This window comes from Leopardus geoffroyi, chromosome D2 (assembly GCF_018350155.1).
Source record: "Leopardus geoffroyi isolate Oge1 chromosome D2, O.geoffroyi_Oge1_pat1.0, whole genome shotgun sequence".
Lineage (NCBI taxonomy): Eukaryota > Metazoa > Chordata > Mammalia > Carnivora > Felidae > Leopardus > Leopardus geoffroyi.
Window position 1 is genome coordinate 46,563,862 of NC_059334.1, and position 27,685 is coordinate 46,591,546.

At 46.5% G+C, this 27,685-nt stretch overlaps 1 protein-coding gene and 1 non-coding gene across 6 annotated transcripts in view; one reads left to right on the forward strand and one right to left on the reverse strand.

Moving 5' to 3' along the window:
- FRMPD2 (FERM and PDZ domain containing 2) overlaps positions 1 to 27,685 on the reverse strand; it is a 103,437-nt gene that overhangs the window by 5,144 nt on the left and 70,608 nt on the right. For 2 of the 5 annotated variants that reach the window (XM_045437967.1, XM_045437969.1), the window contains 9 exons: positions 24,393 to 24,565; positions 20,487 to 20,597; positions 19,336 to 19,429; positions 18,386 to 18,471; positions 14,819 to 14,966; positions 12,805 to 13,019; positions 10,408 to 10,506; positions 5,008 to 5,351; positions 50 to 759 (listed from right to left, as the gene is read on the reverse strand). In XM_045437967.1, coding sequence (XP_045293923.1) covers positions 711 to 759; positions 5,008 to 5,351; positions 10,408 to 10,506; positions 12,805 to 13,019; positions 14,819 to 14,966; positions 18,386 to 18,471; positions 19,336 to 19,429; positions 20,487 to 20,597; positions 24,393 to 24,565 — 1,319 coding nt within the window. In that variant the 3' untranslated portion in view covers positions 50 to 710. Of the gene's footprint in view, positions 1 to 49; positions 760 to 5,007; positions 5,352 to 10,407; positions 10,507 to 12,804; positions 13,020 to 14,818; positions 14,967 to 18,385; positions 18,472 to 19,335; positions 19,430 to 20,486; positions 20,598 to 24,392; positions 24,566 to 27,685 lie in introns of those variants that run through there. The other 3 variants (XR_006701556.1, XM_045437966.1, XM_045437968.1) reach the window with 2 other exon arrangements.
- Positions 22,027 to 22,145, forward strand: LOC123577614. Its single transcript, XR_006701967.1, has one exon. It is a non-coding gene; the product is annotated as a 5S ribosomal RNA (ribosomal RNA).

Genomic DNA, 27,685 nt, shown 5'->3' on the forward strand with positions numbered 1-27,685 from the left:
AGTGGTGAACAAATGTTACAATCCAGGGAGAAAGTGCTATAGGAGCGGCAGCACAGAGCATTATGGGAGCAAGGAGAGCTCCTTACGGAGCCCAGGAGACCATGGGGGACTTGCCAGAGGACATGGCATCAAAAGCAGAGCTATGCCTCAGTTCTAGGCCATGACTTCGGTTCTCGGGAAAGCTTATTAACTTCTCTGGGACCTCAGTTTTCCCATCTGAAAAGTGAGAAGGTCGAGAAATTTATAGGATTTCTGGGATGCTTAGAATACACAATTCTGGTACATCCGTCCATGGCTCCTGGTGCAGGGTAAGTCCTCAGTAAATAGGAGGGGCTGTTATCGCTATGACTATGAATGCCGTTTCAACAGAGGGGTTAGAGGGAAAGGGCCAAAGCGGGAGGCTGGGAACAACTCAAGCAGGTGACCTTCAAAGCACTCTGTGCAAATATCGAGTCCTTTTCTGAGCGCTGAGAAAGTGCCTATTTGGAAAGGCAGCCAGCTGGAGTGACATTTACTCCTGGTGTGACACAGGAGGCAGATGAACGGTGAGTGGGGCGCATTGTCTGGCAGTGAAGACGCAGACACAACATGAAGAATAAGCCTTCCAGGGGCTGCCCAAAGGTCACCACACACACCTTTTGATTAGAAAAAGCAGTCCATACAGACGGCAGAGCATTTTGTACAGTGCTTCAAACATGCAGAGAATGTGCTCAGAAAATATCTGTCGAAAGCCTGGTTAGAGAGGGTGAGTAGGAAAATCTAAAAAAAAATGCACAGGTTTAGCTTTTCACCAAACACGCAAATCCTCATTTATCAGCCTCTGTCCCCACACCCAAAGCAATGGGTTGGCTTTATTATGTGCCCGCTGTCCTCCCTTCCCTTTCTCGAAACGCCTCTTTCTTGTAAACTCAGCTCTGGTGCCCCTCAATAGCTACAGGCCCCCAAACCCCCAAAGAGCCTGTCCTCCTCCCTGGGAGAAGTGGCATGTCTGTCCCAACCTGAGTTTCACTGTCAAAAAGTCGTTATTTCTGCTCAGGAGACCTACAGGTATATGTCAATGTGTGTTTCATGTAAATATATGCACATTCACATGCACAAAAAGGAGACTGTATGCTACCAGGAATAAAAGGGGAACACTCACTCTAAGAAAATAATATTTAAAATCACTAAGCACTTTGAGGAAAAATCAGTTTAAAACCTTAAAGCACTTGACCAAATTGTGTAGAAAATGCATTTTCTTGTAAACATGGAAGGGGACAATGTGGAAGTTTCATCAGAAAATGGGAAATCCAGCCCGCTGCTGAGGTCCAGCCCACACCGCACCCCACCCTGTCCCGAGCAGGAACCTGCCCCCCTCCTCCCTCCAGGCAGAGGACAAGCAGGTGGCAACACGTGCCCACGGGCCACTGCAGTGCCTGATAGTTCACCCCTTACGGCCCGCCACCATCTTCCTCCAATCTTTCTAGTAAGCTCCTTGCAAGAGGTGAGGGGGTCAGAGTGTGTAGCCCCTAGGGGCGTGGTAGCCCCTAGGCCAAGTGGAAGCCTTGAATCTGCCATCCCCATTCATTCCTCTGAGTCCAGCATTTAAAGATAAACATTTGGCAGACAGCAAGGCCCTTCACCTGAGGTTCAACCAAAGAAAAGGTGATCTGTCCCCCTACCAGGGGAGCAAATAACATTGCGCCTTCCAAAGTGATGTTCCAGGGAGATGTGACTTGATGTGATTTTTGCCTTATGCCCTAACTTTAGAAATAAACCTTGCATAAGATGCAACTTTAGCCAAGTGCCAAGCCATCCTTCCAGCAGGCACACAGTTCTAACCTTCCTCCATGGAAATATACTGTACTGCTTTATTAACATGCTTTCTAAAGACCTACTGCGATATGGCAGTCTCCAGATATACAACTGTAAAAGAAAAGAGAAAGGAAGGAAAGAAAAGTAAAATCTCATCTTCTCTATGAGTACTCTGGGCTTGCTGGGGTGCCGGCAGCCACCTGGCTTTAAGAGTAGCCACCTGGTAGACAGTAAATTCTGGAAGTTTGCTAGGAATTTCAGTTGACAGGACCTGTTCTTTAGCTGGAAATAATTCAAGAAAGAGAAAGAAACTGACTTGTGTTAAGTTCCCGCTGCGAGCCAGGAGCCAGGCGCTGTGATAACACTCTGCCTGTGTTACTTCTTTTGACCCGCAAGGTGCCCTGTGGGGCTGTTGTGGTCTTTGTTTACATTTGAGAAACCTCAAGCTCCGAGAAGTCAACACTCCAGGCACACATAGTATGTGGTAGAGCTGAAGCCAAGGCTAGACAGTCAAGGAGTCCATGCTCTTTTTGTTCTAAACTGTAGAAAGAGCAGTTGCCTGGGACAGCCACCTCAGAACCGAGGTACAGACACTTCTAAAAGGCATCTGCAAAGAGCCACAACCCCACCAGGAACTGGGGGAATGTGTTCAGAGGCGGCTGGGCATGTGTCGTGCTTTTCTTCCCATAGGAGACAGTCACTATATATGCATCTAGAGCAAGCTAGTGTCCCATTAGAGGAGAAGCTAACGTGGTTTGAGTCCTTCCTTCAGAGACAGAGAAAGGTCCCTGAATAAGGGGAAGAAAACTTGGTAAAAGTGAAGTAAGGAAATGTGAGAAGACAGAGCATCGTCATTACCAGGACCGTCACAGGAAAGGTGAAGTGCAAAGGGGAGGTGTTGACCATGAAGGGAGCCAGGACAGAGAAACAGTAAGACTGTCCTACTTGTGACTCCCTGGACCACATCGGCCTGGGCAACAAGCATGGGGCAGCAACCACAACCAACTGAATATCAAAAGTGCTCCCAGAATGTTCTGGAAAAGCCCTCAGGAATCTTGTGTAACTCTAGGAGAGAAAAACCCCCTCCAAAGATGGAATATTTTGGACATCGGGTACACCCTTTCAAGTAGGAACACTAAGTCAAATTTAATTTGATTCAGAAAAATAATATAATGTGATATTTCTTGCAAAAATAATGACAAAAAAGATAGGAGGACACAAGCATGTATGTATAAGTAGAAGACAGAACAAGGAAGCACTTTCTGATCAACAACCACATGGTGATAAAACAGGCCACTTTAAGAGGTAGCAAGTTCTGGGGTGCCTGGGTGGCTCAGGTGGTTGAGTGTCCGACCAGCTTAGGTCATGGGTTCGAGCCCCGAATCGGGCTCTGTGCTGACAGTTCAGAGCCTGGAGCCTGCTTCAGATTCTTTGTCTCCCTCTCTCTCTACCCCTCCCCCACTCATGCTCTGTCTCTGTCCCTAAAAAATGAATAAACCTTAAAAAAAAAAAGGGGTAGCAAGTTCTGCATCGCTGGAGGTATTCAAGCAAAGCAGGCCCCCTATTGCGGGGATATTACACAACAGATTTCACGACGGGATATGAGGTTTGATTAGATCATTTTTTATCGAACAACGCCCAGATTCTGTGACTTCATGAATGAAACAGTGATCAAACTAACAATTAGTAAAAACAAACAAGCCAATTATTAATAGCTGATAACTATATCAGATTACAAGCACATGGCAAGTTAAACTCCAGTATTGTACCTAAACCCACAGTCACTTTATAATCCAATGCTCGTCATTTCCATCCATCACCCTGAACTCTCTGGCAGTAAAACTTTTAAAAATCCAAAAGAGGAGCTTCATGCCTATAAGGAAGTACAGTTCCTTCTATATTTCCTATAAGATAACACTAATAGTTGTCCTTGGATAAACCTCTGTAGATTATTTCCTTTATCATGTGATCAAGTGTATCTATTACTGCCTAGAATGCAATTGTAAGAAGCTATAAATACACTTGTATTTATGCATTTTCAGACAATGAAAATGAATTCTACTGGTGAATCATGCTTGCCCACTCTGTTCTACTTGGCACACTAGTTTTTGTTTGGCGGGTGCAGTATACTTATAAAAATTGTGTCTGGATGCTTTTAGGGAACACATGCCTGGCACCTGTTAGTCACAGATCTCGCCCTGCCTAACTGCATTCATTACACCTGCTGCCTCAGACTTCATGTCACCTATCAGTCCCTACAGATCTGCCCTAGTTAGTCTTCCAGGATGAGCAACAAAAAAGAGCCATTTCCTAGCAGTGGGTTTATACAGCGTCAAACACAAACCATTGTTCCTCATTATTTGCCTGCTTTGTGCCTGTGTATCTAGCTAGCACGTGCCTCAAAGTAGTATCTCACCCTTTCTTAGTATTTGTACCTTCTCTCTGCTCCTAACGGGTTCCCCTGCACCTTGACTCTACATGATAAATACCGTCAAACTGAATCAAAGAGAATGTTTTTCAGCAGAACAGGATGGAAAACTGGAAATACTTGTGGGGGATGGGCACAAAATGAAGCCTGAGTTAAAATGGCTATTAATGGGGCACCTGGGTGGCCCAGTTGGTTAAGCATCTACTCTTGACTCTCACGGTTCGTGGGTTCAAGCCCCTCATCGGGCTCTGCGCTGAAGGTGCAGAGCCTACTTGGGAGTCTCTCCCTCCCTCTCTCTCTGCCCCTCCTGCCCCCACCTCTCAAAATAAATAAACGAACTTTTTAAAAGCGGCTATGAAAATGAACGTTTCAGTCTGGTGTTTGAAGACATAGATTTTTTTTAAGCTGGTATTGGCTGTAAAGTGTAACATTAGCAATAAAAAATGATGATGCATACCAGGGACCTTCTTTCTTACCACAATGCTTTAAAAAGCCATGCAGAATGCAGCACAAAGGTTTGTGTGCTGGGAAAAAACAGAGGCCTGCCATCCTCAGGCTCCAAGGGTACTAGGGGACCATGGGGTGAGGGTAGCTTTCCCAAAAGCTCACAAACTGTGGTTGCAGCCACTCCAAACCTTATGCTTCTTTTTTTCCCACCTCCCTTCCAAAGGCCTAGCAGAGTCCTGGGCCCAGTAAGCATCTGAACACAGTTATTAACTGATTGCAATTTCTAGCAATGAAATGCATACCATTTACAAAGTGTCTGCGAACGTGGTGATTCTTACCTTTCAAGTCCCCTGACATCGCAAACCGAATAGCAGTTTTGCCTCATATCCTTTTCCAAAGAGGTGGCCAATGTGGATGCATCCATTTCTTGCTGAAGTCTGCATAAATGAGGGGGGGAATCCTGAGGACGCATCGAGGAAGTGGCCCAGGGTCTCTCTATGTCCTGGTCCCATTGTGCCTTGCCAGTGGCCTTTTGGAAAGACTCGGGCCTGGGACCCAAGCTTTCCCCTGTGTCTGGGGAGGCACTGTCCCTCCGGCTGTCCTCTTGATCCAGACTCGGGCTCTGCTCAGAGTCAGTGCAAGTTGCCCTGGTGAATTCTTTGTCTGCTGAGAGCACGGGTGTCTATTAAAAGAAATGCTAAGGGTTATTGGATCAATGGTGCACACTAAGCAAAGTCTAAAAAGTGCTTCTTTTAAAAATAACCATTTTTTTTTTGTGATTGTAGGGCAAAGCAGTTAAAAGATGGACTCTGGGGTCAGTCTCCCGCTGTCAGGACCCCAGCTCCCACTGGGCCCGAGATGACCCAAGTAACCATCTCTAAACCCCTTAGCTTCAGGCATTGGAAGCTCTTGATAAATGTAAACATTATTTTTAATAATTTAAAAACTTCAAAAAAACATGGAAGCAGAAGTAACACTGACTCTTTCTCTCACTTTCCAATAAGAAATGAGTTTTGTAAACTCTTGTCTTTATCTGTCCTCATCCATGATGGCTCCTTTTCACAGCCTCATCTCCCTTCCCATCCTGATTCCCTTCCCTAGGTGTCCCCCTCACTTCTCCAAACATTACTTGATTGCTCTCAACTGTTTACATCCCTGTTGGGCCTTTTAGGTTCTGATTTTGATGACACACTGTGCACATTAACACCGTTCAACTTTCTATTGGAGAAAAAAATCTAGACGTCGATGGAAACTATGCATTGTTTACAGCACAACTTTCTGGGTTATCTGACTGTACTGTATTTCCCACTTTGAGCTATTTCATAACTCTGTATAAACAAATTTGTTTTCCTCTGAAATCTCTTTCGAACCAGTTTTAATATCTACCTGGTTCCTTCACTGAATGGGTTAGATAAAATCTTTAACATATATTCATTTCTACATCTATGTGAGAGTCATGATTTTACCTTTTCCTGAAAATTATCTTTTAGCACTTCCGTCCCATGACCTACACCCCTGATGTGACAGAGAACACAGACTTTAGAGCCAGACAGGGCTGAGCTCCCATCCCTGCCCTCACCTGTAACACAGATACTATTACTCTGCCCCCGACACTGGATATCTCCTCGCCTTGCCAATTGCCCACTCCTCCAAACGAGAGGGGGCTATGTTTCCAAAGCTACACTTTTATTTAATTATAAACCACGAATTCTTATTAGTCCACTGATACACAATGTAAATTATAAGGGATATACCAAAAATTAAAATTTGAAGTGGATGAGATAAGAATAAATAGTAAGAGCATTTATATTTTCTCTTGTAATGAGACCTCCAAAATCTCATTTTCAACCATTCCTCTCCCGCCAACTCATCATCCCCAGTACTCACTCTATAGCAATCCTTCACCCTCTTCAAGGCTTCCAGTCCATGGTACGTTACCACCACCACTTCCCTACTAACTCCACCCTCTTCCTCTGCTAAGATTCCATGGTTCTATCCCATAAACACTCCCTTAAAAATAAAGAAAACCCCGAGTTCCCATTCTGTGTTACGTGCCTCCATTTTGCTTCGATTCAGTGTTATATGCAGGTGCCATATTGTAATTCCAATTCCTAGTGACATTCTATGTGGGCTTTATGCCTGCTTCTGAGCCACTGACTAATGCCAAGCGTATGGGCACAGGTGTCAAGTGGGCACTCAAGACTTCTAGATAATCGTTCTCCACTTCCTTTGTGAAGTCAGTTTACTGTTCTCTCCTATTCTCTCTCCCTCTACTCTATTTCTCATCTCTCTCCTCAACCATCCCCCTGACCTTGCCTCTTACTTGACAGTGAAAATGGGCACATTCAGATAAGAATCCTTCACCTCCCCACAGCAATCAGTCGACCAGCCTGCATCCCTGTCCCAACCTCCTCCAAGCACCAAGTCATTCATTTCTCTGTTCTTCAAATGCGTGCCTGTACTCACTATTTCTGTCAGTGTCTCCCCACTTCTCCTTGCACCCACTCCACCCAGGCCTCTGCCTACATCATTCAAATAAAGGAGCTCTGATCAGGGTCTCCAGTGACCTATGTCTTCTAAAGCCAAAGGACAATTCTCTGTCTTCACCTCACTCTGTCTCCTAGCAACATAACTGGCTTCTCCGTCCTTGAGAGCATCCTTTACTCACTTACTCTACTTGAGTTTCCTTTGAACTCTGCCCTTGCTGGTTTTCCTACCACTCTCAGGCCCCTACTCTTCTGCTGTCTCATTTCTTTTTTTTTTTTTTTTTTAAGTTTATTTAGTTTGAGAGAAAGACAGTGCGAGTGGGGAAAGGGCAGAGAGAGAAGGAGACAGAGAATTCCAAGCAGTGTCCACATCATCAGCGTGGAGCCCAGTGCAGGGCTCAAACTCACAAACTGTGACATCATGACCTGAGCTGAAACCAAGAGTTGGACACTTAACCGACTGATCCACCCAGGTGCCCCTGCTGTCTCATTTCTTTGAATTGGACCTTTCAGTGTTTGGGCAGATCCCATGGCTTACTTCTCTGCACTCTTTCCCAGGGTGATCTCATCCATGTCATGGCTTCAAATAACATTATTTGCTGACAATTCCCAAATCTACCTTTTCCAGCCCTGACCTCATGCCAGGTCTCCATAAACAAATGCCTAATTGACATCTCCCCCTGACTGTTCTATGGCATTTCAGTTCTAGATGCTACTAAGAACTACCACTTCTCTGCCGCGTACTTTAAGCTGCATTCTGTAAATACATTCCGTCTCGGCAAGTAGTATCGTCATTCAACCAGTTGTCCAAGGCAAACTTTGCTCTCTTTCCATCTGACCACATCTAAGCCAAAAGTAATCCTTTGGGCTCTACCCCCCAGATGCATCCTACATCTGACTACTTATTATCAACTATTTGCCTGCAACCTGATTCCAAGCTGCATGCAGTATCTTACTTGAATGACTGAGGGCTTCTGTGCTCCAGTCCATCTCCAGCTCAGTGGTCTTTCTAAAGTATAGACCAGACGAGGGTATGCTCCTGCCTAACCCTTCACCCTCAAACCACCTCCAGCCCCGTGGCCTCCCATCGCAGCCAAGATGCAATCCGCACATGGCCAAGACCTATAAGTCCCTACACAATGTGGCCCCTGACTCCCGCTATAGCTTCTCCCCTTCCACGTTCCCCTCCATTAACTGCAGTCCAGGCACACCTGTTACTTTTTGTCCCTCAAACATCCAGGTTCGTTCCTTCACACCTGCTATCACTTCTGCTTGGATTGACTTTACTCTAGATTTTGTATGACTGCCTCCTTTCCATGATCACTTTATTCTAGTTATGAACTAAATGCTCCCTTCATTGGTCTTCTATCTGACCTCTGAAGCCACATGAATGAATGAAAATTCCTCTTCCACTTGGCCTTCCTGTCTGAGGAGAGAGAAAGCATGCCTACCATACCTCACTCTAAGCCCTCGCACAGGACTTTTCTGGGTCCTCCTAGGTGGATCTATTCTCCAGAACAGAAGGACCATTTTTTCCTGGCATTTCCCAGATACCTCAGCAAAAACACAAGACACAAGCCCTGTGGCCTGATCTTTGTGCATGTGAAGCTTGACCTTCGCACCCTGGTCAGTTGCTCAACACAACTGCTACACCTACCTTCTTTTCCAAGCTGGCAGCTTTCTGATTTCCTTTCCTTGGCAATTTTATACACCAAAGTGTATATCAAATGACCTCTTGGAGTCCAAGAATCAAAAGGATCTGGGTCACAAAATCCCCTGTGATATCTCTGGTGACTGTCACCCCAGTGATAAGGGACCGATTTTATCCACATCTTATAAATGAAGACTCATGAGACCTAGAGAAGTCAGGCAATTGTCCCAAGGTCCATGCAGGCAGTGAGTGGCAGAACAGGTGCAGGTGATTGCAGGGTACCCACACAGATCCCTCCCCAGGACGAATCCCTCATCTCCCAGCTGCTGGGAATGCTGGGTACTGACAGCTCACAGCTAGCCTTTCCGCAGGAATCATGCTCAACTCAAGGGAGCTGTCTCAGCCAAAGTCAGGTCCCCTCTGGGGCAGCCCCACTCCAGTGCTGGTTGATACAAAATGCAAAGGCACAGGCTCTCTTGCCCTAATTCAAGACGGCTCAGAGGGGCCATCCCAGCTCCAAAGCTCCCTGTGGCATGAACACAGGCCCCCATTGCAGCTGCACACAGTAACTTCCCTGACTGTCCAACCCTGCCTCCCTCACCCTCACAGGGGTGTCCCCAAGAGCTGGCTCCATAAACCTCCTGCACTCAAATCTCTGCTGCAGAGTCTGTGTCCCGGGGACCCCACAAGTGGCATTGCGATCAATTTTATCTGTCAACTTGGCTAGGCCACAGAACCAAGGCACGTGGTCAAACAGGAGTCTGGATGTTTCTGGGAAGGCATTTTTTAGATGAGATTTGCATTTAAATCAGCAGATTTTGAGTAAAGCAGATTACCCTCCATGATGTAGGTCAGCCTCATTCAATCAGTTGAGGGCCTTAGGAAAAAACAACTGACATCCCCAAGAAAGAAGGAATTCTGCCTCCAGTTTGCCTTGGGATGCACACTGCAACATCAACTCCTCCCTACGTTACCAGCCTATTCTTCAGAATTTAGACTGCACCCCCCACAACCACGTGAGCCCATGCCCTAACTGCCCCCCACCTCCAACTACCCATATACCCACACACATACACACCCTGTAGATTCTATTTCTCTGGAGAACCTAATATAGGTATCAAAGCAAAAATTCTGAATTTTCCTGATTTCAATGCCTCTTCTTTGCACTAGACCATACATGTCTAATTCATGCTTTAGGAGGGTGGACATACATCCTGTTCTCCATTTCATTCCTCACAATGGAAATTCTTACCTTCCCTCAGTCTGGTTTTGTATGTATTCCCCTTGATCCTGGTTTCCCCTCTCTGAGGCTTGGGCTGCCAGAGGCCCTGGCTCCAGAAGATTCACAGACAAGATCTAAACATGTTACTTCTCTACAGGAAGACCCAAACATTGGAGAGGCAGAGTAGGGAGGGCAAGGAGAAGAGAGAGATAGAATCTCATGAACTTCTCACAGACTGACGTTTGGAGGCCAGCTATTTTCCTGCCCCAGTGGAAGAAAATGGCGTTGAACCCTACCTAAAACAAAGTGGGGTTTCTCAGGACCCACCAGACAAGAAAAGGGGTGCTTGAAGGCACCAGCAGGTACCACCCCATCTTACCTGCCATCCCTGGTCTATCTCAGGCAGTGCACCTGGAGGGGGTCGGCAAAGTAGGAGTGTGACTTCCTGTGATGCCCCTCGCAGTAAATGGAGCACCTCCTACGAGACACCAAAATCTGTGGTTAGATGTGGGAGTGGCATGGCTGTGACAGCTCCTCCTTTGGGCTCCCCACTATCTCTCTGGCACCATCCCCTTGATCTGTTTCTCGCCTCCAGAGAATTCTGGAGAACACTGCTCTGGGCCTGACTTCCTGAAGGGAGAGAAGCCGAAGCCACGGGCCTGAAGTTCCCATGCAGGCAATGCAGACGTGCTGGGCTAGAAGTGGCCAGGGTCTGCCCAGGGTCTTTTCATGGCAGCACCTGCCAATACTGATGCCTTTTCTTCACTGAGAGAATGACTCAAGCAAATAGCTATTCATCACTTCAACCTCCCTTTCCTCTCAGCAACCCCTCATCTCAGGGGCCATCAGTCATGTACGCTCCGCCACCCCAATCTCTAAAGCTTGCCCCTTGGCCCCGAGCTTTGCTCCACTGCTCAGCTCGGCGTTTGGAACCTCTCACCTGTGAAATTGCAGTGCCTTCTTCTCTGCTCCCTGCCTCCTCCAGTGTCACCCACCTCCCTTCCTCCACATTGTTCAAGAGAGCTCTTTCCAAGCACAGATATAACCAGGTCCTTCTCCTGCTGAGCTCCCCCTCTGGCTCACCTCACACTCAACGACCTCTGGAGCCCAGCACGCAGGACCCGTTCTCACCTGCCTCTCGCCCCCTCTCTCTCTCTCTCCCACCTGTCCCCTCTGCTCCCATATCCTAAGCTCCCACCGTGCCGAGCCTCTCCCTCCAACCCACTCTCTCAGAGCCCAGGGTGCCTTGACAGCTCCTGTTTCTTATCTAGGCCAGGATTTCTCAGCCTCTCGGCATTACTGACATCTTAGTCTGGATAACTCTGCTGTGGGGCTGTCCTGTTATGGTAGGATGTTGAGCAGCATCTCTGGTCCCTGCCCACTAGATGCCAGATGCCAGTTGTGACAACCACAAACATACGTGAATTTTTTTGCCAAATGTCCCCTGAAAGGTAGTATCTTCCCCACTGGAGAACCGCTAATCTGGACGCCACATAATACCCGTCCCCCCCTTGGCGACAATGGACTTCCACAGAATGTGTTTCTTCCCTCCCCGGTTCCCCGGGGCAAGCAGCTTTGTCTCTCATGACACTTGTTTTCCACAGTCGGGTCTGTTTTCTTGTTTGTCCACCCCACTGCGAGCTCTGAGACCACGTGTATGGCGCGCGTCTGTGTCTTTAGTTCCTCAGAGAGCTGCTGACCCAGCACTGGTTCTCTCAAAACAGTTGGCTCCCACACTAGATAGATGAAGGTATCACCACCCAAACATACGCTGTCCCGAGGATTCCCCACCTCTCACAACCCGGTCCAGAGTGACCAATCCACCTTGCTCTGTGCTCTGGAGGTGGGCCTGTGCAGACTGCAGCCACGATTCCTGTTGGGCTCAGCCAATGGGAGCATGGGCAGGGATCAGAGACCGGAGGAGAGGGAGGTACTTCTTGTTGGGCTCAGCCAATGGGAGCATGGGCAGGATCAGCGGCAGAAGAGAAGGGAGGTGGATGTCTGTTTTTCTGTCTTCCTCCCCATGGGGTTGTGCGGAATGGCTGGGTCTGCCACCTAATATAACAGCTCATGTCACCACGTCCACTTCACCAGCTCTCTCAGTTTCCCGGGTTGTATAATTGCTCCTTCCCATATGCCTTTGGACTTGAGAGGGGTGGACAGTGAAACTGCACCCATTGTTCCCAGCCCCAGGGCTCTATACTCTCCCTTGAGTTTCTTAACAACCAGCTCACACCTTTATTAAACTCTCCTCAAGTGACTCAATTTCCAGCCAGGACCCTGACTGATATGCATAATACTTCATTGAGATTTTGTGCATATGCATAATATTTCATTGAGATTAAGAGAAGTGTCCACTTTTCACTCTCTCTCTTAATTACATTTTTGATCACATACAGGACAACCAATGCAACACGACACATCAAAAACTGTAAATTTAAAAGAGAAATGTGACGAAGGGCAGAAAGGGACCTACTGTAATCTCTTCAGCCCATATATCCCCTTCTGGAATTTTAGGTGTGCTTTAGCCAGCACAGAGCCAGGGTTTTATCTTCACTTCCATTATAAACCTAATTAAAAGCAAGGCTTACTCAAGGTCAGATATTTAAGAACTGAGACAGAAAATTAAATGTGAGAATGTTCCACCAATTGCTCTCTTTATCTGATCCAGGCCCCTGGTGTGACTTTCGAGAGCCCAGGGTATTCCTTATGTTAGGTGGGCCTGAAAGAAACATGGGTGGGGTCAGTGTGCACACAGGGCCAGATGGTCTCCTACCTGGAAGACGAGGCCTTCTGTGGGCCTTCCATTCACCGCCAGGATAATGTCACCAACTGCAATGGCCCCGTTCTCCTCAGCCGGCTGCCCTGGGAAAAGCCTCTTAATTCTCACCAGATCAGTCTTGAGATGGCTGCAGCTCTCTCTCTCCATCTGCATGAAGCTGAATCCCAAGCCACTGGCATTCTTTTTCAGAGTGACTTCAAACTTAGGACCTGTATTGTGGGATGTGAACAAGATAAATCTGACAGCAGATTACGAACGAAACTGACCAGCCTTAAAATGCAAACTGTCAAGCAGGCAAGAATTATTTCTGCTTTACACAAAAAGATTTCATTTTGCTAATTTTTATGACAGAGTCCGTTACACTTAGATCCATTAGATCAGTGCTGTCCAATGGAAACAAGGTGAGGTGCAAATGCAAATGACGAACCATGTATGTAATTTCAGTTCTCGAACAGCTACATTTTAAAAAGTAAGATGGGGCACCTGAGTGGCTCAGGCCCTTAAGTGTCCGACTCTTGATTTCAGGTCAGGTCATAATCTTACGGTTCGTGAGTTTGAGCCCCGCACTAACAATGCAGAGCCTGCTTAGGATTCTCTGTTTCCCTTTCTCTCGCTGTCCCTCCCCCACCTCTCTCTTTGCCCCTCTCCCACTTACACTCGCTCTCCCTCTCTTTCTCAAAATAAATAAGCTTAAAAAAAAGTAAGAAGAAATAGGTAAAAATAAACTTGATCATATAGTATACTTAACCCAATATATCTACAATATTACCATTTCAACATGTAATCAATATGAAAAAATATTAGTGAGAGATTTTGCATCCTTCTTATGAACTAAGTCTTCAAAAATTGAATATGTATTTTATCAATTTGGATTGGCTATATTTCAAGTACTCAATAGCCACACGTGGCAAGTAGCTACCATATTGGACAAAGCAATTCTAGATAATCGGCAAAGTTTATATGTAAAGATATAGTTTATAGACAGACATAATATGCCCATATCGTTTAGTAAAACGTATATCATATATACTCCTACTACTCCTTTAGAACCTCAATCACTTTTAGCACACTTGAAACAAAATTTTGATCACTAGACCATGGAGAAAATTATGGTAAACTCTGTGGAAACTTTTTAGCTGCTGTTTTGTTCAGCCATGTGGATGGACCATAAGACAAAACAGCTACCTCTGGGCACCAAAGAGGGACACAGCCTCAGGAACCTCCATAGTCTAACAGCACTGCCATTAGGCCCCTCCCCTCATCTGATAGTCAGTTTGTCAAAGGGCCTCACTGGAGTGAGCAGAGGAGCAATGAAAAAGGAAACAGACTCATCTTATGCACACGTGTCCCCCTCCACCCAACCCCATCACTCACTATGGCTACCTTATATTCAACCTGACTTACACCTTCAGGAAAATCTCTATAAAGGGATTGAAAAATGGCTAAGCTCCAAATCATGAAATACAAAAGAAATACCTGTTTTCCTAGCAGGAAACAAAGTCACCAGGGAAGCGCAAAGAGGCCACCTCTCAGAAGATACGCAAATGATGTCCCTGCAAACCTATGGAGGTTTATGGTTTTAAATGATGCTAATAGCAAGGTTAGATTTCTGAGCACCTTCCTCTCCCAGCCTGCCTCATCATTCCCCAGATCTCTTGTTACAAATATCTTGGCTGGAATGTGGAGATCTGGTCAGGAAATGCATGACCCTTTCATTCCAATTTCATTCCTACATATTTACACACAAGCATTCGGGCAGCTGATCAAGAAACCTCGGAAAACTTGGGGAGAATTATGCCTAGCAATTGTTTGGGGACAATGTATTTTTTTTTTCCCAGAAACATATTCCATCAGATTGGCTTCCACTGCATCCGAAAGCCAGCCACATCGTGCTCACTGTCCTTTGAGAACCCAGAGGAAGCCTTCCTGCTCTCTCTTTTGAGTTGAGAATTCAAAGGCAGCACAGGATGACATAACAATAGTAACACTCAATTCTCTCTTCTCTCACCATCTGTCGCTGAGACACAGCTCGCAGGCCTGCCGGGCAAGGCTGTTGCCAAGGAAACAGCCGTGCATCCGTCTGCCATCCTGCCATTAACAGAAGGACACTGCTGTGTGGTCCTGGGGCCTCTTCTCTCTAAGACCAGTCTTGCAACCTAGAAGATGGGTGGACAAGCTCAGTTTACACTTCATATAGCCACCAGGAGGCTCTCCCTTCGCCCTGCAATTGCTTCTTAATTTTCTGATACTTCCACTAGCTGCTTCATTTGAATCTCAAATGAAAATCTTCAATCTAGCCTCCTTGTTAGGATCCAGAGCCATATTTTCAAGTGCCTATTAGACAAATGTTCCTGGAGGTAACACATGTACCTCCATTTCTGTGCATTCAAGGCCACATTCATCTTCTTCCTCTCTCACATCCTCACTACCCTCTCCCCACACTGCCTAAAACATTCCTCCCCCTGCACCTGCTTTCTCAGAACATGGAACCATCCCTCAATTAATTTCCTAAAGGCCACACTTGCAGTGATCCAGCTTGCCCCCTTCTGCCCTCCAAATGTCCATCTGCTTTCTAAGACTTGCCTGTTCACCATCAGAAACATCTCCCCCCAGGGCTCCCCCTCCCCTTTTCCTCCCCTATTGCCAATGCCCAGCTGGACTGTGGCAAAGCTCCAGTTAACTTGGCTTCCTGGACCCTATCTTCTCCTCCTCAGTCCATTCTGCCCTTGGCTACCCGTGGATTGATCTAAGACACAAACTGAACATGTAACACTTTTTTTTTTAACTTACACCCAAGTTAGTTAGCATATAGTGCAACAATGATTTCAGGAGTAGATTCCTTAATGCCCCTTACCCATTTAGCCCAACTCCCCTCCCACAACCCCTCCAGCAACCCTCAGTTTGTTCTCTATATTTAAGAGTCTCTTATGTTTTGTCCCCCTCCCTGTTTTTATATTATTTGTACTTCCCTTCCCTTATGTTCATCTGTTTTATATATTAAATTCCTCATATGAGTAAAGTCATATGATATTTATCTTTCTCTGACTGACTAATTTTGCTTAGCATAAGACCCTCCAGTTCCAACCACTTGGTTGCAAATGGCAAGATTTCATGCTTTTTGATTGCCCATAATACTCCATTGTATAGATATACCACATCTTCTTTATCCATTCATCCATCGATGGACATTTGGACTCTTTCCATACTTTGGCTATTGTGGATAGCACTGCTATAAACATTGGGGTGCATGTGCCCCTTCAAAACACCTGTATGCCTTGGATAAATACCTAGTAGTCCAATTGCTGGGTGGTAGGGTAGTTCTATTTTTAGTTTTTTGAGGAAACTCCATGCTGTTTTCCAGAGTGGCTGCACCAGTTTGCATTCCCACCAGCAGCGTGCAACACTCTTGATCAAAAGATATTTGAAAATGACATATCGGATAAAGGGCTAGTATCCAAAATCTATAAAGAACTCACCAAACTCCACACCCAAAAAACAAATAATCCAGTGAAGAAATGGGCAGAAAACATGAATAGACACTTCTCTAAAGAAGACATCCAGATGGCCAACAGGCACATGAAAAGATGCTCAACATCACACCTCATCAGGGAAATACAAATCAAAACCACAATGAGATACCACCTTACACCTGTCAGAATGGCTAACATTAACAACTCAGGCAACAACAGATGTTGGCAAGGATGCGGAAAAAGAGGATCTCTTTTGCATTGTTGGTGGGAATGAAAACTGGTGCAGCCGCTCTGGAAAACAGTGTGGAGTTTCCTCAAAAAATGAAAAATAGATCTACCCTATGACCCAGCAATAGCACTGCTAGGAATTTACCCAAGAGATACAGGAGTGCTGATGCATAAGGGCACTTGTACCCCAATGTTTATAGCAGCACTCTCAACAGTAGCCAAATTATGGAAAGAGCCTAAATGTCCATCAACTGATGAATGGATGAAGAAATTGTGGTTTATATACATAATGGAATATTACCTGGTAATCAGATAGAATGAAATATGGCCTTTTGTAGCAACATGGATGGAACTGTTATGTTATGTTATGTGTTACGCTAAGTGAAATAAGTTATACAGAGAAAGACGGATATCATATGTTTTCACTCCTCTGTGGATCCTGAGAAACTTAACAGAAGACCATGGGGGAGGGGAAGGAAAAAAAAAAAAGGTTAGAGAGGAAGGGAGCCAAACCATAAGCGACTCTTAAAAACTGAGAACAAACTGAGGGCTGATGGGGGGTGGGAGGGAGGGGAGGGGGGGTGATGGATATTGAAGAGGGCACCTGTTGGGATGAGCACTGGGTGTTGTATGGAAACCAATTTGACAATAAATTTCATATTAGAAAAAAAAGTTTCCAATGATTCCCATCACCTAGAGTCCAAACCCCTAGCAGGGTATCCTCAACCTCTGCCAATCTGGCCTCCCTTTTCCTTCTGGTTTGATTTCCCATCCTTCCTCCCGACACACTCTTTACTCTTGTTACACAAAGCACATTTCAGGAACCAGTGGCTGGACATCACCTGGAAGCTTTTTAGAAATGCCAAGCTTCCATTCAGGGGCCTTGGCCCTGCTAACATTCCTTCTGCTGCCATTGTCATTCAGTACCAAGCCTGTGATCCCAGAGTGACAATTCCTACCTGTTATCGCTGCCAGCAAGATGCCAGCAGCAAGCAAGAAGTACCTTTTCTAATCACGTTCATTAGAAAAAGCCTAACAGAGAGTACAATAAATTATGACTCTGTTCTCAAGTTAGGTCAACCAAGGTCACCAGCATAAGTTAATTGCACTACAAACCAGAAGACTGCTTTGGGAAAGGAAGCAAGCAGGGGCCCTTCTGCTCCCTCAGTTTGCCAGAAGGGCCCACAGGAGTCCTTCCTCTCTCTGCCAACTCCCCAGTTACTTAGAGGGCAACGCCAGCTCTGTGGCTTACACACTGAGACATGTAAAGGCTCCCACCTTCAGGACGAGAACTGAACACAGCATGGTAACATCCACATGCTGTTGGGCGCTGCATAGATTAACGGCTTCATGCCTTCGGCTCAGGGTGTCTTGAATTTCTACTTCACTGGGAAAAGAATCCCAGGACAATGTGGCCTGAATTTACCCAGGGTGATGGGAATAGCATGAACTGGGAAGAGGGTGCCTACAAGTGCAAAGGCCAGCTGGTGACAGGTCCTGAGAGCCGATGGAAGCACCGGTCAGCTCAGGCTGGAGCGGAGAGTGTGAGAGGGCAGCCAGAGCGAGGCGCAAGAAGTCGCTCTAGCACATCAGCTCTGTTAAGCTCTCTGATTCTAGAATCTCAGCAAGGGAAAAGCAAGTTTTCCAAGGGTCTTTGCAGGGGTGAGGTATTCCGCTTGGGAAATCTTTCTGCTTCCTCCTGGCTTTCACATCACCATAGAAAAGTGAAGAAGTGAAAGAGAACAAAAAGACAAAGAAGAAAGTCTTGTTTGGTTTCCTGCCTGTCCACCTCCCACCCAGAAGCAACTGCAGCTTCTGATGTTGTCCGGGAAAGCTCTGGAAGGAAGAAGAACAGCTCCCAATAATGGTGCACTCACCTGCCCAGAACCCTTGAGGCACTGCACAGCCTGCTTGTGGGTGAGGCCACACAGACTCACTCCATCCACCTGCAGGAGCCGGTCACCTGGGAGGGGGACAGATGTCCTGTCTCTGAGCTCCCGAGGCTGCAGGAAGCACTCCTCTGGGAGGCCCCTGCCCAGCACCCTTCCATGCAGCCTCAAGGAGGGACAGGAAGCTGAGCTGTGAGGAGCCCAGATAGGTCCTGGCTGCCAGCCACCTCTCTGGACATCTTTATAGATCAATGATACAGAAATCTTTCTATTATTGGCTCACAGAGAGGTTGAGCCAACTCTGTAGAGCCATATCCTTCCTCTTGTTTTCCTCCGAAACCATTTTTGAAAGTATTTTCAAGTCACTTAGGGATTGTATTTATATCCTGAGGATGTTTTTTATCTCAAAACAGGTCAGAAAGACCTGGTTGATGCCAGAGACACGGGAATTCTAGAGAAATTAGAAATGACTAAGATCCAAGGTGCCCTTTCTAGCTCAACCGGCCATTTTGGAGAGCAATAAAAGTCACCCCCTTGCTTCAGTGTAGTGACTGTGAGGAAGGCCAGAGAGGAGGCTTGCCAGTGTCCTCCCTGGATACCAAAAAGTGGGGTCACCAATGCATGCTCTGTCCTCCATGGGAAGCACTACTTTCTCCCATGAAGGCCAGCAGCAATGGGCTTACTTAAAAATCTCATATTTTAAAATCACCTTTTGCTTCCCAATGTGCCACTACACACATTTGATCCCCTTGTTAACTTATCATGCAGGTGGAACGGGTTAAATCAGCCCCTTTCCCAGGTGAGGAAACCAGGACCTGGAGAGGCCATCATTTGCACAAAGTCTAGGGTGGGAGTGAGGCAAGGCCTGGAGGCTGTACCCCCCAGGCCAGGGCTCATCACACGACTCAATGCAGTTCCCAACATACTCCGTCCCTTACCCCGCAGGATCTGCCCTTCCTTGGCAGCTGGCCCTCCAGGAACGATGGATTTCACGTAGATACCCCCATAGGGCACGCTTGTGTTAATGCCACCCTGGAAAACACAATGAAAAATTCACCACCTGTCTGCCCCCTCCTGAAAGAGCCTCCCCAACCTCCTTAAGAGATTCCCCCATCTGCCTGACACTCTATCCCAATACCTCATTTCCATGTGACAACGTCTTATATACTCACTTGTTCGTCCAGACTACATTATTCGCTGTGCAGCAAGGTTAGATGCCCAAAAGGAGTATAACAACACAGCCAGCATGAGGGAGCTGTGCCCCACACCCAGCCCAGCACTGACCCATGGCAGGTGTTCAGAAATTGAAGTCACATCAACGCGCCACATCATCTCTCCATAAGTAGCAAACAGCATACATGGATGCAGGCACAGGCCCAAAGGCGGGCCTGACACATCCTGTGTGCTTGAGTTTTGATTTGTAGGTACAAACTTAGAATTAACTACACAGTGTTCTATAACTTACGTTTGTTTTTCTAACTTAACAATAGATCGCGAACATCCCTACAGGTCACGAGATGAAGATCTAAGTTTATCTTTTCTTCTGATTTCTTCACACACGTACCCAGCAGTGGGAGTATATCATTTTTGTGCAGTTTTTTTTTTCCCCTTCCCTCCTCCAGGGTCTGCAGATAGAGCTTAGAAGCCAGTGCAAAGTGATCACCCTGGACCCCACTCTGGCCAAGGTGACTCTGTTCTGTCCTTGGAAGTGGGAGCACCCACCTTCACCGTGATGCTGCTCTGGATGACCATGGGTCACCCCCACTCACCTTCAGCTTATGTCCCTGCAACCCCACTCTGCTGCGCCTTCCTGGTTGTACGGCACGACCACAGAGTCAGGACCCCATCACCCAATCCCACCTGCACTGCTTGGAGTGCCTGATCATCCTAAATCTCCCAGTTTGTCTTTGAACTCCTAGCCCCACCCCAACGGAGGCCTCACTGACTTTCTTGGCTCACCACTTCTTGTGTGCTTCTTGTACCCAGGACCACATTAGCAGAGGTTGCTATATGAGTGGAATGCCCACCAAGGCTACAGATGAACATCTTTTCAACTGTGTACTTCCCAAGCTTGCCTAATAATTCTTACAGTCACGCTGAATCCAAGTGTCCCATCTTCTTTAACCAGTTCCACAAAGTAGATTTCACTGGCATTGATTTCTGAAGGTGGTGGAGGACAAGACGAACCAGCATCCTGCCCCTAAAGAACACAAAAATAAAGAAGGCATAAAGGCACTTGCCCTACGTAAGCCGATAGCACCTCTCAGCTCTCACCAGGATTACGCACCAAAAGAAGCATGAATTTCAGCTTCAACAGGGATCATTTCCAGCTTTATCAGATCTTCCCTACATGACCTTGGCCCAGTCCCTTGGTCTCTCCAGCCTTGGTTTCTCAATCCACAGAACTGGCATGAGAGATCCCCTTCTCACTGTGACTATGAATCATACCCAGCACATAGCAGGGCTCAATAAATATAGGTTCCCTCCTGTTTCCACTCAAGATGCAAATATCATTTTGAGAACTAAAGCCATCTAGGCACTTCCTGGTAGCTTCACGCATGACACCTGCTAAGCGATGTTGGATACCAGATATACAGTAGCTTCTTGAACAGAAAAAACCTCAGGGGAAACTCCGATCATCCCTAGCAAGAGTAGCTGCACTGGAGCTCTACTTAACAGTGGTTGAATGCCTGAGGAAAGGTCAGAAGACAAGAATTATCTACCACGTGCCAGGGATTTAACTCCATACTATGACAATTATCGTGTGTGATTTGTTTGGTCATTCATCCTGTCATGTAACAACATTAATTGAGCACCAATTATGTGTCAGGCATTGTGTAAGTTGAGGGGACAGCAGTGATAATATGGACCTGCCCCTACTGAACTACTGTTTAGTAGGGGAGAAACTTTTAGTGAACTGTACCCACGGGTGGAGATAGAGCCACGGGTACTCCCAGACTTCTGTCGTGTCTGCCCCCTTTACTTAGCTGCTTTCGGTTCACCATATTGGAAAATACCATTAATACCATAGGAAAATAAACAGGCTGAAGTAAGCTAGAAAATTATCAGTCCAACAGAGGAGGTTCCAAAGAGACCGGCATAAAACAGACGAAACTCCAATTGTTCCAGAGACAGTCCACCCTACAGAGTCTGGCAAGATGTTTTGTCCGAACTTTAAAATCCAAAGAGTAAAGCAGCCACTAAGGGTGAAGTCCAAAGCAAGAGTGTAAACCCCACTATGCCACTGAAAGTTACCAGCCTGCAAAACTGGCCTTGTGGCCCAGAAGAGCCTGTCTTGCACAGGTTCCATAGCCTGTACCATGGTCAGCTGTGGCTTTGGAACACCATCACTCCCGTCAACTGCTCACGAAAAACTAGCTCACAGGTTTGCAGCCTCAGAGGCTCCAACCTGAATCCCTCTTGGCCCTGCTTCCTGCCAAGGAGGACCTTCTGAAGTACAGCCCTATGGTGAAAGCTTCTGCTCTACAGTCCCACTTCGCGGATTCAAATCCCAACTCTACCACTCACTCCCTGAGAGACCTCGAGCATATTCCTTTCCTCTCGTGCCTCAGGTGCCACACCTATAAAAAGGGTTGATGATAATAATTATCTCATAAGCTTGTAATGGCATCCACGGCCATACCACTCTGAATGCGCCCTATCTCATCTGATCTTGGAAGCTAAGCAGGGTCGGGCCTGGTTAGTACTTGGATGGGAGACCACCTGGGAATACTGGGTGCTGTAGGCTTTTGCCTTTGGCCTTTGGCCTTTGGCCTCCTTTACCTCTCCTTTGGCACCTTCCCTCCCCAGGGAGCATGGCTCCGGCCAAGCTTATGTGATATAAAACATATAGGTGCTCAGGATCCTGCCTGACACATGGTTAATCACTCCATAAATGTCCGCTGTTAGGATTATCCTCATACTGACCCCTTATCCCTGCTCTTCATGGGGTGCAGTGTCCAGATGAGGCACCATGAATGATTAGGAAGGAGCTAACATTCCTGGAGCCCTACTGCGAGGCGGATCCCGGGCACTTCTGTCCCCACAGCTCTGTGGACAGACATTACCTCTACTCATAAAGGATAAAAATGAGACGGAGAGAAGTGGGATAACTTGTCTGTGTGAACCAGACTCCCAGCAAGAAAGCAAAGGTGTATAGGCTCAACCTGGGCCATGGAGGAGAGCCTGCGCGAGGCCTGCTTTCAGAGGTGGTGGCATTTAAAGAAAGCAGCAAGAAGGGCTAAGGACACTGGGGCCAGAAACAGTAGGGTCTCTTACTTTCTCTGAGCCTGAGAAGCAAGAGGAGGGAATGAGTGATGGAATCTACAGAGTAGTTCTATGGTGAAGAGCACCTCATACGAGCTGTGCTTTCAGAAGAGGGACGAGGCCAACCTGAGCACAGGCAGGGTGACAATATTGCCCCCACCCACCCCCAACTACTGGCTCAACCAGGGTATAAAACAATAGCATATACATATATTGGTCTCTCTTCACTTCCTGGCACAGAGCTCCTTCTACCCTTGTAATTTCTTAAGTCTTAAGAGACTGGGAGAATCTTTTATACTAATTTTTGGTCTTTGACCCCAGTTCCTGACACAAAGCTCTCAAATCCATTGGAATTTCTTGAGTAATAGTCTTTTGTTCTAAAAGGGCAGCTCTCGGTGGGTTTCTGGATAGCTTCAGGATGGGGGCTAGTTACCAGAAAGACCAAGCCATGATTAGAAGCTTGGAACTTTCCACCTCACTCGACTCCCCATCGATTTTGGGGGGGAGGGGGAGGGGGAGAGGAGCTGGAGAATAAGTTAATGATCCACCATGCCTATGTGATAAAGTCTCCATAAAAATACCAAAAGCATGTATGTGCTGGAAGGATGGCATACCTCAACCCCAAGAGGACGAAAGGTCCTGTTTTCAGGATCCTTCCAGGCCTTGGCCTATGCATCTCTTCACTGGTTGTTCACTTGCACCCTTTAAAACATTCTCTGTAATAAATTGGTAATACCAAGAAAACTGTTTTCTTGGGTTCCATGAACTGCTGTAGGCAATTATCAAACCCAAGGGGGAGACATGGGAACCTCCAATTTGTAGCCAAATTTGGACAGAAGTGTGGGTAACCTGTGGATCTACTACTTGTGATTGGCTTCCCAGATGGAGTCAGTCTTGTGGGACTGAGTCCAATCCCACAAAACCTGTGGGACCTGGTGCTAACTCCACTCAGTTACTGCCAGAATTGCTTCTGGTGAGAAACCCACACAACAGTGTCTTAAGTGTGGTGTCGTAAGTGGGGTCCTGGTGTGAGAGTAAAGGAAAGCAGAGAGTTTTTTCTAGACACAGGGCCTCTCCTGGGCACAGCCAATGAGTGGAGAGAAGGCTGACATCGTCTCTGAACATCAGCTTCGTGGGGCCCGGAGCAGAAGGGAGAAAGTTCTGGAGGGCAAAAGGAGACCTTTCTACCAAGTGTCCAAGGAGACACAGCTCAAGGCAGTGGCGCTGGGACTGAAGCTCATGGCCCTCTGTATCCCAAAGATGGCTTGTCTTCTTCCTCCCTGGCGTTGTCAAGAGCAAAGCCATTGAGTTGGATCTCGAGGGACAACTAGAGGCCAAGAATTATGGAATGCCTGATTGTCCATACATGGCCCTTGGTAGCAGTCAATGTTATTACCAGTAACAATTATAATCAGTGACTGAGGACACTGAAGGTTCAAAGACTGAGCCCTACAGCCCGGGCATGGCCCAGGCATGGCTTTGCCTTGTCCCCTTTATGTTCTTCTCCATAGCCATGCAATGTAGGCATTTATTTCCATTTTGCAGATGAGAAAGCTGAGGGTCAGAGGGAGTAAGTAAATTCTATCTAGCTAACATGGCAAAAAAAGAGCAAAGAAGGAATTTGGAGCCAGGACTATTGGAGTCCACACTGTTCTCTTTTCTCCAAATTCTAGAGAGTGAACCAAGGGATGATTACCATTAATGATAGAGGGGAAAGCTAAGGCCTCACCCTGGGCAGTAAGCTCTGAGTCTGAGCCATTTCCCGTTCTTCAGTATTTTTCTCCTGGTCCTGTGCGTGTGATGAAAAACTTCCCAGGTGCCCGTTGCTTGGGCTGTCTGTAGAGAAGACCCCAGAATTGGCTGGGCTATTCTTTTCCTCACTTGGGGTATTTCCACAAATACCTGTGAAAACAAGCCAAGAAGTCAACAGCTTGGAAAGCTGGCATTTCAGTGGCATCATGCTACATGGGGTACAGTATTTTCCTCCAATGACAGAGAGACCTTTTATAGCTGCTGGGAACGATGTCAGTTTAGCACCTCGGAAAGGATGATGCATTTAGAATAGAGGAAGGGAAGATTCTGAGTGTGATTTAGAAACCTAAGTAGAGGTTTGTGACCCAACTATGACAATATGGGAGCAAATGGAGAGTTAATAATGCCAGCTCCACCTTATTAATTTATTGCCATGTGATGGGCAATACATAAACACACACACAAGCACACACACACACACACACACATCTTTTCGACATATCCACCAGGATGGTGTTAACCCAGTTCAAATGTGAGAAAGCAGACTCAAAAGGATTAAGTAGCTTGCCCAGGATCCCACAGCAAGCATGTGGCGGTGCTCTTAAACTCAGCCTCTTCCAGAGATCCCACTGAGCGTGCCTGTAATCACCATGTGATCCAAAGACCAACATGTTAGGTCTTTTGGGGAGGATTGGGTAATAACAAGATGGCAGACTCCTTGTGGGTGAAGGCTAGGCAACTAATTCGTATTTACCCCATATCTGACCTTTGACCTGGCACAAAACAGGGGAAAGAACATGAGGTCAGGAATCAATAGACAAAATCTTGGGCAAGGTACTTAACATTTCTGGACCTCAAATTCCTTATTAGTTAAAATATAGATAGTATTGACTGCCTTTTGGGGTTGGTAGGACTTAGAAGTTATATATGTAGAGAGATCTTTCATATAGACAGAGAGAGATGAAGAGAAATTAGTTAAGTACATGGTAGAGCCTCAATAAATGTATTTACTATTTTTTTTAATGTTTATTCATTTATTTAGTTAGTTAGTTATTGAGAGAGCAAGTGCAAGTTTGTACAGGGGAAGGGCAGAAAGAGAAGGAGAGAAAGAATCCCAAGCCAGCTCCACACTGTCAACTTGGAGCCTGACCCAGGGCTCGATCCCATGATGGTGAGATCATGATCTGAGCCCAAATCAAAAGTCTGATGCTTAACCCACTGAGCCACCCAGGCGCCCCAATGTATTTATTATTAATATGTTAATATTAGCTGCTTAAATAAATGTGCGAGGAAGGTATACTAGTCTGACTTTTTTTAGATCTGGATATATAAACACACAAGTAGGTTTACTTTTGATACAGACTCATTAGCACACAGGGAAGTACCTAAACTCACACATTGAATGAACTGTAATTTAATGAATTAGATTGGAAGTTATTCGAGCATAAAGGTATTCAGCAGGGAATGGTGGGGCCATTGTTCTTTAACGCCTTATCCCTAGCCATTTCATTCACAGATTCTATTGTCATTGTCCTTCTGGCAATGTTGTAAGCATCTGTTCATTTTCTTCCACACACTCCATGCGAGATGAGGACAGGATTTATGATTGAAATAAAAAGTCAAGCTATACAACGTGAGCCTGCCTAACGGAAGTACAAGCTAGGAGACCTTCTGCGGAAATTAAAACTCAATCTGTCGTAGAGAGTGATGGCTCCCATTATGGGAACGTTATCTGTCTTGTCCTTGACCTCGGGTCCAGAGCGCCTGCCCCCAACAGCAGCCTAACCACAGGCAAATGCACAGCAGTCAAGGGGTGCCTGGGTGGCTCAGTCGGTTAAGCATCCAACTCTTGATTTTGGCTCAGGTCATGATCTCGAGGTTTGTGGGATCAAGCCTCATGTTGGGCTCCGTGCTGACAGCATGGAGCTTGCTTAAGATTCTCTCTCTCTCTCTCAAAAAAAAAAAAAAAAAGAAAAGAAAAGAAAAAGAAAGAAAGAAAGAAAACTTTAAAAAAATGCACAGCAGTGAAGCCTTGGCAGCTGTGTGAGGAACGCCAACTGTGGTGATACACACTTACCAACAGGTAACTGGGGCCCTAAGGTGGAAAGACATGTAATTCACAGGCATTATGGGAAGGCCGCTGTCCAAAATTCTAGTGTGAAACTGTGGTTTGAGCCTCACAGACTCTGGGGGCCAACTGCTGACACCTCCCATCCCAATAGCCAGCCTTGAACGACGCCGAACCGATCCCAGCCCAGCTGCATCGTTTCCTGACAAAAAAAAAGGATGGTTCGGTTCCTCCTTTCTGTCCTAGTCCTGTGCAAAATGTGGAAGGGAATGAAAGGAAGGCTAAAATAGGATGTGAAGAACAGGGACAGTGCTGGGAAATCCAGCAGACAGTGTGAACCGGGGCTGGTGTCTCACAAGTGCTGGGGCCGAGCCCGCAGGTCAGCTCCAAACACAGGGTAGAAAGCACATGGCTGATGCTCCAGCTTTTCTGCCACCTCCCATCCCCTGTGGCTTCTGTCCAGCGGCAGCTACCACACCTGGGAAAACCATCTGGCCAAGGGGTCAACGTGTGCAAGACTGAGAGAACGTGCGTGCCTTTCACAGGGCAAGGCAAATGGGGTGCCTACGTTTAGGACCAAGAAAACGTTGGCTGGTGTGATGTGAAGCATTTCTGTACATAAGGGGAAACTGTCCAGAGAACCGGGAGTGTGAGAAAGAAATCCAGGAGCTGGGATTTGCAGGCAGTCTGCGGTTCAATTACAGGATCGTTCATCCGAAACACAGTAGTGATTCCAGGTAACTGGGAGGGAAGGGAAAGTTAACATCCCTCCTTACTTCCACTCATCTCCCCAAACCTGCTCCAAAAAAATAGCACGTAATAATGTTATTCTTTGATGTGGGAAATTGTTGCTCTCTCATACTTACCTAAAGGATAAATACAAGTGTCTCTTAAAAGAATTTGGCTCTCTAGGTTGATCTCCAACATGCCAAGTCTTAGCCAGGTAAGACCAGTGCGCTTACGATACGAGCTCACCTTCAAGAACAGCTCTCCAGTCTCCTCCCCAGTTGATTGCCATATCCAAGCCCCAGCTATGTAGAAACTCTGGAGCAGCCACTTTCCATAAGGACTTGAGTGACAAAAAGAATGTCCTCTATGTCACGCAAGAAGAGTGAGCAGGAAAACACACAATGGCTGTATCGGTCATATCTGGTAAAGAACTGGATGGAGGAGACCACTCCCATTGGGCAGACCAAGCAAGA